The following is a 16606-nucleotide window of genomic DNA, read 5'->3' on the forward strand; positions in this document are numbered from 1 at the left end:
ATATTTATATTTTTTTTAATTATTTTTTTATTCAACTAAAAAATTTTGAAAAATTATGAATTTAAATATTTTAAATTTCCCTTTAATCTTTGAATTACTAATATTATTGGCTGAACAAGAATAAAATTGATAAAGGACTTGAATAGATGACTTTGTCGTGACTCCTGTTGCGTCGTGCAGAAAACATGTAAAATATTGGCTCTTTTTTTCCATTATATTTTTTCAGTTTTTAAAATAGGGTTATATTAATGAGAAAAACTTTAAGCTTTGGCTATTCCTAAGGATAAAAAATAAGGGATTTATAAATTATTTCTTTTTTTGTACATATGTTGTCTTTTATCTTTTATCCGAAGCACCTTTGACCTTGTCCACAATACCATTACACATACAAATTCTGCAAATTTTTCCCAAATATTTAGAATTTCATCTTTAAAAAAAAAATGTTTAGTCCTTCAAAAAAATTAGGATATTAAAAAAAAAAAAAATCTTGGTGCGTTGACGATCTTTGTAGCTTTTCGTCCAATGACCTCTTGGACTTGGAGTTCACAGAATGAAAATGTCTTTATAAGTCTTAAGGAACAAAGTCTTGGGGTCCTGTTCCTGGAGCCCCGGCTTTAGCTGGAGATGAATTTGCTGATCTTACTTAGTCTTTTCTTATCTCTGTTGCTGTGGGAGTGATGATGCTGGTGGGCATGGGTGGGTTTTACTGAGGACACCCCTTCGTAGTTGTGGCTCGACTCATTGTGCTGCCTTGTGTATCGCTTGCACTTACAGGAAGTGACCACGGTGACCTTGTAGGTTCTGGTGGTGCCATCTGTACACTGGAGCTGAATCCGTTGAGTGCGCGTCTTGTCGTTGACGCATCGCCATTCCTGAGTGCTCCGACGACTCCAGTACTTGAGGCCGTAACCTCCTCCGATCCAATTCGGAAGTATGGGAAGAGGAAGACATTCTCCGGCACAGACTAGTTCTTTTAAGGGTCTTAGGCTGGTACACTGGCCATCGGAAATGTACTTGGTGGACCTGAGTTCTCGACACCCAACTTGATGGTGACCTGGAAGGAGAGCAATGACAGTAAGAGTTAATTATCAGGTCAGTGACCATATGTCCACCTAACGTGGGAACTTAGGGTACTGTAGGGTACCTCATACCTTAGGGAATGCCCTGATGTACCCATGAATAGTCACATTACGAGTCAAGTAGAGGGAGATAACGAGCAGGTCTCATTGTCAGAAGTGTCAGCTATGGCATAAAGTATTGGATCCCCTTTGGTCTGAAGAAGTCAAATGGCGTTTTGGTCAATGAGACATCTACACGTCCATGGGCTCTTCAGCCTCCGTGTGGATGAACAGGTACGTTCTGCCAAGCCTAACTACATGGGGGAGATAGAGGGCAACTGCCTCATGGATGTGTCAACCATGGAAGAGGAGGACCCGAACAGGATAAGACTTAAAGGGGTTATCTAAAGTCTAAAAGATCCCCCCCAATGCCCGGGCCCCTCATATACATTATACTTACCTGCTCCCCGGCAGGGATCCAGAGCGACGCGGGTGCTGGGGAGCAGGTAAGTATAATGTATACGAGGGGCCTCGGCATTGGGGGGAATCTTTTAGACTTTGGATAACCCCTTTAATGCCCATCTGCCTTGATTATTTCCATTCTTCTCCATCATAGGAGAAGAACATGATATTATGGGGTCCATCGGAGTCCAGCATTTTACTGGGCAACAATTTGTCCGCCATTTTGGATGGAATCTGCAACATAGGTTACTAACCCAGCCTCTGCTCAATTGTGATCACACCCTTACAAACCATGGCTGCTTTCTGCCAAACACAGTGCCACACCTGTCCACAGGTTGCATTTGGTATTGCAGCTCAATTTAATTCCTTTCAATGGAGCTGCGCTGTGGACATCTGTGGCGCCGTTTATGGAAGGAAGCGGCCATTTTTTCTTCTAATCCTGGACAACCCCTTTAAACATTGTTACAATTGACATACAATAATCAGTGCAACTGAAGTAGACAATGTATCGCTAGCTTAAAAAGCAGGGCTTGTGATGTCGGCCATATTGGTTGCACTACATTTCTTCTTATTCAGCCTCATATCATCCAAAGTAATCTGATTTCGCAAGCCCAAAGACCAATTACCCCCATCCCCAGCTAACAGCCTCATGGAACCTGAGAAACAGGTGAAAACAGGGGGAACGGGGCAAGTTGGGAAGTGACCTGGCCCTTTACGTGACAGCACTGTCAAGCGAAGGACAATGGGTCGTGCCAGCCCCTCTCACACACACGTGTGCGCTGTTCCTCACCAGCATACATTTCATAACCCAGGTGAGGAGACGCCAAAAACCTGCAATCTTGATGATTAATGGGCGATGGGACGAAGCCAAATGCAATTTCTGTTCATTGAGATCCAGGATCTCCCCTCCCCCTGTCAGAGTCAGGTTGGTGGTGGGGCCCCTGGGGGCGAGCGCTGGGTGCCAGAGAGCTCAATTAAATGTCGATATGTTTATTTTTGCCAAAGGCCCCGGGGCCCGAGAATAGTGAGCCAGGAAGTGCAAACAAATGCTGGATTCATATCAAAGCCTTTCCCGTCTCCAATCATTCCTGACATTGCTGAAGTGTCACAGACAGGTGAGTGGAGGCAGCCATTACCTGGCCTCATCCCCCTGCTATCTACAGATGCTGACAGACCGATGTAGCAGAGCCGAGCGTGACAGAACCAAGTCTGACTGATGTAGTAGAGACAATTGTGACTCATATGGCAGAACCAAATATGACTGATGTAGCAGTGCTGAGTGACAGATGTGGTAGAACCAAATATGACTGATGTAGCAGAGCTGAGTGACAGATGTGGTAGAACCAAATATGACTGATGTAGCAGAGCTGAGTGACAGATGTGGTAGAACCAAATATGACTGATGTAGCAGAGCTGAGTGACAGATGTGGTAGAACCAAATATGACTGATGTAGCAGGGCTGAGTGACAGATGTGGTAGAACAAAATATGACTGATGTAGCAGAGCTGAGTGACAGATGTGGTAGAACCAAATATGACTGATGTAGCAGAGCTGAGTGACAGATGTGGTAGAACCAAATATGACTGATGTAGCAGAGCTGAATATGACAAAGCCAAGTCTGATGTAGCAGAGCCGAGTCTGACTTAGCAAAGCAAAGTCTGACAAACACGACAGAACCACGTCTGACAGATGTAACATAACAGAGTCTGATAAATGTGACAGAGCAGAGTCTGTGTGTGGCAGAACCAGGTCATTCTGTTGTAGCAGGACTGTGTCTGACTGATGTAGCAGAGCCGGGTCTGATAAATGTGGTACAACTAAGTCTGACTGATGTAACAGAACCAGGTCTGACTGATGTGGCAGATTAAAGTTTAACAAATGTAGCAGAGCCGAGTCTGACAGATGTGGCAAAACCAAATCTGATTGATGTAGTAGAGCTGGATCTGTCATATTTAGCAAAGCAGAGCCTGATTGATGTAGCAGAGCCAAGTCTAAGGCCTCTTTCACACGAACGATACGGATTAGGTCCGGATGCGTTCAGTGAAACTCGCACCATTTTGCAAGCAAGTTCAGTCCGTTTTGTCTGCGATTGCGTTCAGTTGTTCAGTTTTTTTCCACGCGGGTGCAATCAGTTTTGATGCGTTTTTCACACACGTGAAAAAAACTGAAGATTTACAAACAACCTCTCCTAGCAACCATCCGTGAAAAATGCATAGCACCCAGACTACATCCGGATACAATACGTTTTTCACTGAAGCCCCATTCACTTCTATGGGGCCAGGGCTGCGCGCAAAACACAGAATATAGAACAGGCTGCGATTCTCACCCAACGCAGAACTGATGTGTGAAAAACAGTTGTAGCAGTGCTGAGTCTGTCAGATGTAGAAGGACCGAGTCTGACAGAAGAAGCAGTGCTGATGTAGCAGGTCTGAGTCTTAGGGTCCATTCACACGTCCGTGGTGTATTGCGGATCTGAAAATTGCGAATCCACAATACACCCGGCCGGCACCCCCATAGAAACGCCTATTCTTGTCTGCTATAACGGACCGCGCTCCGGAAATGCGGATGTGGACAGCATCTCTTCCGGCCCCATAGAGAATGAATGGGTCCGGATTCGTTCCGCAACGTTGCGGAACGTATCTGGACCCATTCTACGGACGTGTGAATGGACCCTTACAAATGTGGCAGAACCTAGCCTGGTGTAGCAGACGCGAGTCTGAATGATGAAGATGTGGGTCTTCCAGATGCAGCAGAGCCGAGTCTGCCAGATGTAGCAGAGGTGAGGGAGGTGTAACAGACCTTAGTCTGACAGATATAGCAGTGCCAGGTCTATAATGTAAAGATGGCGATTCTGTCAGACACGGTGGATTGGAGTTGGATATTTGGCACCCTGGTGATATAAATGTTATGTGGCTTTTATGTCGGACTGAAAATGTCAGAGTATTAAAGGACATTGGATTTGGGGCGGCAATGACCCTCTCCAAAACAGCGAAGGTACACATACTGGTGCAAATTAAGGAAATACAAAAAAACTTACTATATGTTTCGATTGATCACCATTTTCAAAATCTCTGTTTGCTTTCATTGAATGGGAATGGAAACCCTATCCTGAATATACTGTAGAAGCCTAGGCTGTAATATTTGGCTATTTCATTCATTGACAGCAAACAGAAATCTTGACAAATTGAACAGAAAACCTCTGTAAAAGACACAGTCAGCTCTGCTACATTCGTTGACCTAAGCTAATGTAGTTGATGGGGGGGGGGGGGGGGGGGGCTGTCTATGAGGCCTATTCATATGTGGAGACAGCATGTCGTCCAGTCTTGGAGCACATGTAACACGAGACCCATGGACAATTCCTGTGTCATCTGCTACTTTGTAATATCTCCTGATCACTTTCCATTCCCTCCATCGCAGCACCGCTGCATCCCTCCATCTCAGCACCGCTGCATCCCTCCATCGCAGCACCGCTGCATCCCTCCTTCTCAGCACCGATGCATCCCTCCTTCTCAGCACCGCTGCATCCCTCAGCTTAGCCCTTCTGCATCTGGCTATCCCAGCTCTGCTGAATCTAACATGCTCAACACTACAGCATAGGCTCTGATGCATTTGGCAAACTCATTACGTCTACTTTGCGTAGTTCAGCAATACTGCACATGACAAACTCAGCTGCATGGGGGTAGCTTGGCTCTGCTACATCTGGTATGCTTAGACCTACTGCCTATGGCAAATACAACTTTGTTGCATATGGCTACCTCTGCTCTGCTGCACCTGAGTAGTATGGCCATTCTGCAGCTTTTCCCCACAATTATCTCTGCTGCATCTGACAAACTCAGCTCTGCTGCCTATGAAAAGGTCAGCTGGCACACTTCGCTTTAATGCATTTGACCTGGAAAATGCAGCCCTGTTCCATCTGACATGCTCAGCTCTGCTACATGCAGCCCATAGGTTTTACAGTCCACAGGATGGTATATGCAATGTGATCCCCATGAGCAGTTTTCACAGATCCTGGGATCTCGGTGTCCGGGTTATGTTCCCATTGTCAGATTTTCTATGGGCCGGGAAGTCGGTGGGAAAGTCACTTATATTACTTGAAATTTAGGCGTTCCCTAGCGTAATACTATATGTGAGTGTGGGGGAGGGGTATACATTGGAGAGTATAGCAGCGACTGTATGAATGCAATGGACTCACATAACAGCACAATAACCCCCACCAGGCAGAACAGCAGTGACAGCATACAGATGTAGCAGAGCGGAATTTATGGGAGTGCCCATTATCTGCATTGCAAGATTTTTTTTTTCTGCAGTCCCATGTAAATTCATCATTGTACCAAATTAACAACTCAGCTATACTACACCTGACAATGTGCCCTGGGAATATCCCAGATGTAGGATGGCTGAGTTTTTCATTGGACTTTTTGGGTATGCATAGTGTCTACATCAGGAGTCATCAACCTCCGGCACTCCAGCTGTTGTCAAACTACAACTCCCAGCATGCACATCTGCTCAACTGTTCTCTGAACTCCCACAGAAACAAATGGGACATGCTGGGAGTTGTAGTTTCACAGCAGCTGGAGAGCCAAAGGTTGCTGATCCCTGGTCTACATGGTAAGAATTTAAATAATCCAGTAGGTTTTCAAGCAGCCCTATGCAAAAACATCACTGACGAAGAAAGCTCTGCTGCATCTGTAAGTCTGCCCTGCATCCTGAATGGGATCTACAAGAGGTAGCAGAGCTGAATTTGTCACCATTCTCAATGATGTGCCATCTGTAGGACTGCAGGTAAACCTGCTGCGTGGAATCACAAATTCAGCTCTGCTACATATGCAGCTGATCTATGATATAATCACATCAGTCCTGCTGCAAAAGTGCCATTCATTTCAATGGGTCCGCCAAAAAAACGGAAGTTAGGGCTCGTTCACACGACTGTATATCTTTTTCAGTGTTTTGCGGGCCGTTTTTCACAGATCCGTTGTTACGTTTTTTTGTTTCCGTTGTGCTTCTGTTTCTGTTCCGTTTTTCCGTATGGCATATACAGTATACAGTAATTACATAGAAAAAATTGGGCTGGGCATAACATCTTCAATAGATCAATACGGAAGATATACGGATGCATTTCCGTATGTGTTCCGTTTTTTTTTGCGGACCCATTGAATTGAATGGAGCCACGGAACGTGATTTGTGGGCAATAATAGGACATGTTCTATCTGTCAACGGAACGGAGAAACGGAATGCATACGGAATACATCCCGTTTTTTTTGCGGAACCATTGAAATGAATGGTTCCGTATACGGAAGGCAAAAAACAGCCCGTATACGGGATGCAGAAAACGCTTGTGTGAATGAGCCCGTGTGCATTCCGTTTCCGTATACCCTATTAGGCCTCTTGCACACAACCGTATGGCTTTTTCATACGGATGTATGCATTACGTTTTTTGCGGAACGTAACAGCTGGCTTCTGATAGAACAGCACTATCCTTGTCCGTAATGCGGACAATAATAGGACACGTTCTATCTTTGAACGAAAATACGGAAACGGAAGGCATACGGAGTACCTTCCGTTTTTTTCTGCGGATACATTGAAATGAATGGTTCCGTATACAGTACGCAAAAAAAAAAACTGAACGTTATTCGTGTGCAAGAGGCCTTATTGTCCGCATTACGGACAAGGATAGGACTGTTCTATTAGGGGCCGGCTGTTTCGTTCGGCAAAATACGGAAAGCACACATTTTTTGCAGACCGCAAAATACATACGGTCGTGTGCATGAGGCTTTAAAGGGAAATTCCGGAGCGACTATATATATTAGAGGTATATTAGGGAATTGCTATTTAGGCAGTTTTCTATAGGATCGCCCAAGATTACATTGATAACCGGCAGACTACAGTCCCCTGCATGCTGGGAGTTGTAGTGCGACCACAGCCACAGGTGACGGAATAGAACATTTGGAGACGTACCTGTGCGGTCCGGAGCAGAGGCGTGCCGCCCCCCGTTCCTGGCTTGGTTGATGGCGCTGCTGTTGGCGCCGTCCCCTATATGTTTATCCACATGGGAGTAGAGGATCTCAGTGGCATCGTTCTTGAAGCCCTGGCAGCTCTTGAAGACAACGCACAAGAAGTAGAGGAGGCAGCACTGGAGCCTGGAGATGATCATGGCGAGGAGCGAGGAGGAGCAAATCCCTTGGCCGGCTTCTTAGGAGTGTGAAGCCTCCGCTGTGGCCCAGCCTTTATATACCTTCTGGAGAACAGGAGGGGAGGGATCCTGAGCGTGCAAGGCTGGAAGTCACAGGCTGCACAGGAGTCAGGTGCAGATGTAGCAGAGCTGACGCTGGATCGTTTGTCGGGACTCTCTCAGTTAGAGCTCATGCACACAAACGTATTTTCTTGCGGACCGTATGCGGAACCATTCACTTCAATGGGTCCGCAAAAAAAATGGAAGTTACTCCGTGTGCATTCCGTTTCCGTATGTCCGTATTTCCGTTCCGTAAAAAAATAGTCCGCATAGGACTGTTCTATTAGGCGCCGGCTGTTCCGCACACGGACGTCATCCGTATTTCTTGCGGACCGCGTGCATGAGTCCTTAATATGTAGAATTACCTGCAGCCCATGGGCGTAACTATAGCCATAGCAGCCATGGGGCCCAGAAGTTTGGGGGCCCTATTAAGAGAAAAAACAGTGGGGAACAATATGGCGGCTTTCTGCTATAATGTTAGTTTTCTGATATATGGCGCTATTATACATAGCGTTGATTATTGCTACTTATGTTGCAGTTTTAATTTTCTTACACCAGGCAGTGGGGGCCCTATCCTATTTTGCTACGGGGCCCTACGGATTATGGTTGCACGTAGTAACAGTAGATGGTGGTGTCAACTTGAGTTGTGCTAAATAACAAACTCAGCTCAACATCCTGCTAAAGTTTGGTATCAGTTAAAGGTTTCGGCTCAGATGTTCATGGGGTATCACCAGGGTGTGCCATCAATATCAGATAGGTGCGGGTCCCACCTATGTCCAGAACGGGGGGCCCCCAAAGTGAAGGTAGGAGGAGAGAGCTCCCATAGAGGTGCATGGCTGCTCTCCGTTCACTTTGGGGGGAGGGGGCCGTTCTGGAGATAGGAGCGGGTCCTAGAGGTGGGACCTGCACCTATCAGACACCGCTGGCATATCCTAGCGATCTGCCCCAATGTATGAGATACGACAACCCCTTTAAGTCAGTGCATAGATTAGATGGCACTTTAAGAGGGCAAAGAGGGGCAGTGCTGAAATAGCCCTGTGTCTTTAAGAGAAGTTAGAGTTTACACTTTGCAGCATTGTGTTGATGGGGGGGGGGGGGGGTACAGCATCTAAAGCCTGTATTACACCTGACGATTTTTCGCCAGATGATCGCATACGAACACTCTTTGGCAGTCATCTGGCAGTGTAATACCGCCGCTGTTTGCTCCATCATCGGGAAATCCAAGTCTTGCGGAGGAGATCGCTGCATGTAATAGCAGTCCTGGCTGATACTGGAGGAAAACGGCAGACGGGGCAAGAAGAGTGGGGGGACAATGTGGGTATGTGGGGGCATCAGTGCCCAGGGGTTACGCGCTACACCCCTGTATAGAGAATATACAGGGCACACAGCGCCCCCCACCATGAGCCTCCTGGGCCTGGAGGAAAGTCCCTGACCTGTAACATTCCTTCACTGCACACATAACCTGATCCCTCAGATCCTCTCCGCGGGGGAAGGTTTCCCATAGTATGCTTCTCATAGACGTCACCTGAACCAACCAGATCCTCCATATCTTACAGAGGAGGCTATAGGAGCGACTGGATGGAAATCGGCTCTATTAACAACGTAACGCTCCACAGGAGAAGCATGTAATACAGGGAGGATCTGGATCTGCTAGAGTGGGGGCTGCTGATACTTATGGAGGGTCTCAGCTTGGCCCCCCTCCCCCTCTTTGTCACCCATATGCCCCGCTGCGGTATATAGAAATGGTATTAGCTCCTCTATCTATGACATGGCCGTCAATGGGAGACGAGTCCATATATATTCTGGGTGACCTAGAGCCTCGGCGGCTTGTCCCTCTGGTCATGGCGGTGTCACATATTCCTGGGGGACCTTCAGGGCCTCATGTCCAGTGCACAGCAATGCATCTTATTTAGGAGCCTTGGAAGTGATGTTATCCGGATAATTCTGACATTACCTACAGCAGAGTCAATGTCAGCCGACAACGCCGCTGACAGAGTCCAGACACCAGTAACCTCACCATGATGGCAGAATATTCCAGAAAACCAGGCGCTGCCCCCATGTTACCGCTCCCTCACTTCATTTATATTATGCAGCAAATTAAGGCCAAGTGTCATGGTGGAAGTAAATATTCTGTGCAAACAAAACCGGTACAACCCCTTCTCGCTACCTCCGGGAAACTGTTTGTGCTTTTCTTAAAGTTTCTTTGCAACAAAAAAAAAAGTTGTCATACAAAATTATTCCTGACCTACTTTACGTCAATTCTCATTGCCCTTCACTGCCTGTTATTATCCTGGATGCCTGCAGTGCCATCTAGTGGCTGAGCGGAGTAGTGCTAGACGGCGAAAGAAAGCAGTAACTACAGACAGTTGAAACCAGAAGTTCCCTTACACTTTATATAAAGACACCGATGCACGCTTTTCTCAATATCTGACATGAAATCAGAATAAACTTTTCCTGTTTTTGGTCAGTTAGGATTACCATCATTATTATTATTATTATTTGCCAAATGCCAGAATAATGAGAGAGAGAATGTTTTAAGGCATTTGTATTACTTTCTGCAAAGTCAAAAGTTTACATACATTTCATTAATATTTGGTGCCATTGCCCTTAAACTGTATGACTTGGGTCAAACGTTTTGGATGTCCTTCCACAAGCTTCTCACAATAGTTGGTCGGATTTTGGGCCCTTTCCTCCTGACACAACTGGTGTGACTGAGCCTTGTCTGTTGGTCGCCTTCCCCGCACCGGCCGTTTCAGCTTTGCCCATACATTTTCAATAGGACTGAGATCAGGGCTTTGTGATGGCATTGACTTTGTTACTCTGTAACCAGTCTGGCAGCTTCGGGTCACTGTCCATATGGAAGACCCATTTCCGTCCAAGCTTTAACTTCCTGGCTGATGTCTTGAGATGTCGCTTCAGTATTTCCGCATAGTCTTCTTTCCTCGCGATGCCATCTATTTTGTGAGGTTCACCAGTCCCTCCTGCAGCAGGACAACCCCACGACATGACGCTGCCGCCCCCGTGTCTCACAGTTGGGATGGTGTTTCTTAGGCTTCCAAGCTTCTCCCCTTTTCCTCCAGACGTAACGATGGTCATTATGGCCAAAAAGTTACATTTTACTTTCGTCGGAGCACAGGACATGTCTCCAAAAATGTAGGTCTTTCTTCCTGTCTGCATTTGCAAACATTAATCTGGCTTTTTTATGTTTCTTTTGGAGTAATGGCTTCTTCCTGGCAGAGCGGCCTTCCAGCCCATGTTGATACAGTCCTCGTTTCGCTGTGGATAGTGACACAATCTTACCAGCTTCCGCCATCATCTTCACAAGGTCTTTTGCTTTTGTTCTTGGGTTGATATTATGCACATGTCGGACCAAAGCGCGTTCATCTCTGGGACACGGAACCCGGTACGATGGCCGGACATTCCCATCTTGGTTGTACTTGCGTATAATTGTACAGATGAACGAGGCGCCTTCAGCTATCTGGAAGTTGCACCCAAGGTTGAGCCAGACTTGTGCAAGTCCACAATTCTCCTGCTGATTTCTTTAGACTTTCCCATGATGCGACACAAAGAAGCCGTGGGTTTCAGGTGTTCATTTAAATACATCCATAGATGAGTCTCTAATCACCAAACCTAACAGAAGCTTCCAACACATGACGTCATCCTATGGGCCGTCCAGGATTGTTTAAGGGCATAGTAATCTTAGTGTATGGAAACTTTTTACATTGCAGAAAGTAATAAAAATGCCTTAAAACATTCTCTCTCATTCATTATTCTGGCATTTGGCAAACAATAATAATGATGGTAATCCTAACTGACCAAAACCAGGAAAGGTTTATTCTGATTTCATGTCAGATATTGAGAAAAACATGCAGATGTGTCTTTATATAGAGTATGGAAACTTCTGGTTTCATCTGTATGTAGCAGAGCTGAATGTGTCTGTTTCCTTAGGTAACTTGCTGAGTAAAGTAAAATAAGTTTACCTGCAGTTCAATGGAAAACCACAGATAACAAATGATCACTACACAAATGCAGCTCTGCTACGTGTGTGTGTGTGTCCTCCAGTCATCCTCTTCTGATGAAGGTGGTATCCTATGACTGATGTAAAAAATGAAAATCAGACACCATATAGGACATGACAACCTCTTTCTAACAAAGCTAGAACCAGCCCTGGACCTCACGTGGATCCAGAGATCGCCCCATTCATTGCTCTGCTAGATTTATATCAGGCTGGCAGCTCTGGGGCGTGTCCTTTCTGCTTCAACTCTTTTCCTGTAACTGCTATAGCTTCTAAAAGAAGATATGGCGGTGACAGTTGAAGATGTAAACTGAGCGCGTGTGACCACCTCAGTGAGATGGACACAAGAACTAAAGAAGAGAACAAGCAGCAGGTGGCGCTATACAGATACATTTTATGGAATAGTTCACTGGCTATGCTGGATTTTTAATTACATGCAATTACAAAAATATTCAGATCCAGGTGCTGGTTTGAAAAATGTGGAAAGTTTTTGGGGCACAACCCCTTTAAAGGGTTTGTTCACAATGAACATTTATCCCCCATCCACAGAAAAGGAGAAACATGTCAATGTATGTATTTATCTATCTGATATCTCATATCTATCTATTATCTATCTATCTATCTATCTATCTATTATCTATTATCTATCTATCTATCTATTATCTATCTATCTATCTATCTATCTATCTTTCTATCTATCTATTATCTATCTATTATCTATCTATCTATCTATCTATCTATCTATCTATCTATCTATCTATCTATCTATCTATCTATCTATCTATCATCTATATCATATCTATCTATCATCTATCTATCTATTATCTATCTATCTATCTATCTATCTATCTATCTATCTATTATCTATCTATTATCTATCTATCTATCTATCTATCTATTATCTATCTATCTATTATCTATCTATCTATTATCTATCATCTATCTATCTATCTATTATCTATCTATCTATCTATCTATCTATCTATCTATCTATCTATTATCTATCTATCTATCTATCTATCTATCTATCTATCTATTATCTATCTATCTATCTATTATCTATCTATCTATCTATCTATCTATCTATCTATCTCATATCTATCTATCTATCTATCTATCATCTATCTATCTATCTATCTATCTATCTATCTATCTATCTATCTATCTATCTCATATCTATATATCTATTATCTATCTCTCTATCTATCTATTTCATATATGTCTGTCGATCATTTGAAGCAGTTGCAGCTCTCCATGTTCGGTATGACTTTTTGGTTTAACCATGGGACATTTTTTATTTTAAAGTAAGCGAACCCTTTGGAATTATCTAGATTTCTGCATTGATTACTAATAAAATGTGGTTTGCTTGATCTGTAAGTTAGGACTGTAGATAAGCATTACGATTGCAGGAAGGAAGTATTTCCGTGCAGCGATCTCCTCCACAGTATGAGGCTAATGCCATCGATCGTCCCGGTGATTAGATGGCACAATCTGCCGCCAGCAAACAATGATTTTTTTGCATAAAAAATGTGATTGCCTGATGAATTACCCAATTCCTACGAATACACATGTATGTCATCAGGGGCGTAGCTAAAGGCTCATGGGCCCTGGTGCAAGAGTTCAGCTTGGGCCCCCCTTCCCTCAGTGCTTGTTGGCCAGGGGTAGGGGAGCACATAGCCTTCCTGCTGCCTGAGGCAAACATTGAAAGGGCACCCCTCATGCCAAATTCTTAATCTAACCCCTTCCCTCCAGCCAGAGGTGTAAATTGACCAGCATGCACTTTCTATAATGCCAGTGTCTTATGTGGCACAAGGTCTTTGGGCCCCTCAGGCTCCTGGGCCCGGTAGAGACTGCTACCTCTGCACCCCCTATAGCTGCGCCCCTGTAGGTCATAGAGCACTCCAAGAGCTAATCAGAAAAATGTGTTTTAGGAGATGCGATTGAAAGGTGCTTTGCCATTTAAATAAAGGTACACAAAGCCTATTTACTGACAACTCTGTTCTCCAGAAAGATTGATTAGTGTGAAAAATGCCGTTCAGAAGACGTCAGAGATGTGTCATGGAGATGGATGGGGCTGGAAAAAGGTGTATACCAGTCCCCACCAAATAACCAATAAATGGAGAAAATTCAGGACTGTTCCTACTCTCCCTAGACGCGGGCGTCATTTTAAAGGGGTTATGTCTTCCCATTATATAGTACATGCCCTGTACCTCACAAGGATTCAGAGATCGCCCCATTCATTGCTCTGATAGATTGATATCAATCTGGCAGCTCTGGAGCATATTACTTCTGCTGCAGCTCTCTCCTTATCGCAGCTCCGGGTGTCCTATCACAGTTTCTCAGGGGTGTGTCCTTTCTGGTGCAGCTCTCTTCCTATCCCAGCTCAGGGGTGTTTCCTTTCTGCTGCAGCTCTCTTCCTATCACAGCTCAGGGGTGTGTCTTTTCTGCTGCAGTTCTCTTCCTATCACAGCTCAGGGGTGTGTCCTTTCTGCTGCAGCTCTCTTCCTATCACAGCTCAGGGTTGTGTCCTTTCTGCTGCAGCTCTCTTCCTATAACAGCTCAGGGGTGTGTCCTTTCTGCTGCAGCTTGCTCTCTAAAACAGTGTTTGGCCATTATCTATTTAAAATGTATGGACATCAATGGGATTGTCACTAAAGTAAATACAGCCCTGGTGTTCATGGAAGGATGCCACAAAGGAAGCTGCCACTGTCTAACAAACCTTATGGCCTGTCACTGTCACACAGTCAGTGTTTGATCAATGATTTGCATCATTGTGTCACCACCAGGCATCTGAGAAGCTCTGACAGACGTCCTTCAGAACCTCCTCCTTGAGGTTCCTTTTGTTTTGCTTTCATTTTCTCATCTCGTTAGCCTCTCTCAGCTGTCATGTAGTTGCACTGATTGCATCCCTTTTAAATCCCTTCCCATACTGCATCACTTTGCGGTTTATACAACTTCCTGGAGTGTATGCATGCTGGATGCTACTACTGAGTCTTCTACAGATAAGTTTTGTTCATTCATTTGTATCTCCCTGTTTGCTGGATCCCAAGTGACCCTGACTCCCTCCGTATCAAGTGTAGGGAGCCGGTGGTCGTGTCCCCTCACTATTATAGGGTGTTCAGGTGTTATATAGTCGAGGTACGAGGATATGCGATCATCTACCATTGAGATTTTTGCATAGGCTGAGCAGTTAGGGAGAGAGCCAGGTCTGTTGCAGGGCTATCCCTTTGGTTCCTTAGTTTTGGATCCAGTCAGTCGGATCTTCATTTTGTGTCTTCTAGTTTTCTGTACACCTTCCGTGACACATTGATTCTGAGACAAAGCCAGGAGTGGAGGCTAAACAGACATGGAATAAGGAAAGATCTGCACCTGTTCTGTGTTTTTGCTCACAATCACTGATAAAACACTGACCAAACAGTGACTGTGTGAAAGCCTAAACCGTTGCGACAAAAGTGGAACTAGCACAAATGCACAACGCTATGGAGGAAAGAGAACACTGCACAACAACACCAAAACCTAATTCCAACTGTGAGGCATGGTGGAGGGGGTATCATGGCTTGGGTCTGGTGGAGACCACATCATGGTTTGGGGCTGGTGAAAGGAGCTTCATAATTTTAGGCTGTTGGAGAGTGCAGCATGGTTTGGGGATGGTGGAGAATCATATCATGGTTTGGGGCTGGTGGAGGGAGCATCATGGTTAGGGCCAGTGGAGAGTACATCTTGGTTTGTGGTTGGTGAAGAGCGCATCATGGTTTAGAGTTGGTAAAAGAAGCATCATTTTAGGCTGGTGGAGACAGCATGATGGTTTGGGGCTGGTGGAGATCACATGATGGTTTTGTCACGCTCGTGTATAGGAGGAAAACACCACACTGAGCATAGGGGGGGAAAGGGGATACCGGAATAAGGCCTGGAAACTAGGGAAGGAAGATGGACACCTCCTAGAGAAAACCCTAACTCCAGTCCTGACAGACTACCAGTATAAACAGGCCCCAAAGGTAGGCAAATTCATACACCGGATACCTAGAATCCTATCTCACCCAATAGGACCCTGGAACTAATGTCAGGACCTAGTCTACCTGTTCCTCCAAAGGGAAGGATGAACAGGAGTCTACCTCAGGCCTAATGACAAACAACAGGGAAAGGCAACACGCACATATATCAAAACAAAATACAAAAGGGAACGGAAACACTTAACAGAAACTATAAACCGCACAGCATAGTGGGAGAAAAAACAATAAATACAGGGAGTGCAGAATTATTAGGCAAGTTGCATTTTTGAGGATTAATTTTATTATTGAACAACAACCATGTTCTCAATGAACCCAAAAAACTCATTAATATCAAAGCTGAATATTTTTGGAAGTAGTTTTTAGTTTGTTTTTAGCTTTAGCTATTTTAGGGGGATATCTGTGTGTGCAGGTGACTATTACTGTGCATAATTATTAGGCAACTTAACAAAAAACAAATATATACCCATTTCAATTATTTATTTTTACCAGTGAAACCAATATAACATCTCAACATTCACAAATATACATTTCTGACATTCAAAAACAAAACAAAAACAAATCAGTGACCAATATAGCCACCTTTCTTTGCAAGGACACTCAAAAGCCTGTCATCCATGGATTCTGTCAGTGTTTTGATCTGTTCACCATCAACATTGCGTGCAGCAGCAACCACAGCCTCCCAGACACTGTTCAGAGAGGTGTACTGTTTTCCCTCCTTGTAAATCTCACATTTGATGATGGACCACAGGTTCTCAATGGGGTTCAGATCAGGTGAACAAGGAGGCCATGTCATTAGATTTTCTTCTTTTACACCCTTTCTTGCCAGCCACGC

General features: G+C 44.7%; 1 protein-coding gene across 1 annotated transcript; it reads right to left on the reverse strand.

Moving 5' to 3' along the window:
• Positions 1-213: 213 nt before the first annotated feature.
• SOSTDC1 (sclerostin domain containing 1) lies at positions 214-7767 on the reverse strand. The gene is made up of 2 exons (XM_040431298.1): positions 7476-7767; positions 214-1054 (listed from the first exon to the last, which is right to left on the reverse strand). The coding sequence occupies exons 1-2, from the start codon at positions 7669-7671 to the stop codon at positions 615-617; spliced, it is 636 nt and encodes a 211-aa protein (XP_040287232.1). The 5' UTR covers positions 7672-7767; the 3' UTR covers positions 214-614.
• Between the last annotated feature and the right edge of the window lie 8839 nt (positions 7768-16606).

This window comes from Bufo bufo, chromosome 5 (genome assembly GCF_905171765.1).
Source record: "Bufo bufo chromosome 5, aBufBuf1.1, whole genome shotgun sequence".
In the NCBI taxonomy this organism is placed as follows: Eukaryota; Metazoa; Chordata; class Amphibia; order Anura; family Bufonidae; genus Bufo; species Bufo bufo.

Bases quoted from the DNA above. Each gene is read 5' to 3' on its own strand.
- SOSTDC1 (XM_040431298.1), bottom strand. From the start codon at position 7,671: ATGATCATCTCCAGGCTCCAGTGCTGCCTCCTCTACTTCTTGTGCGTT. The intron at 1,055-7,475 runs GTACGTCTCCAA...CTCTCCTTCCAG, and splicing joins CTCTGCTCCGGACCGCACAG to GTCACCATCAAGTTGGGTGT.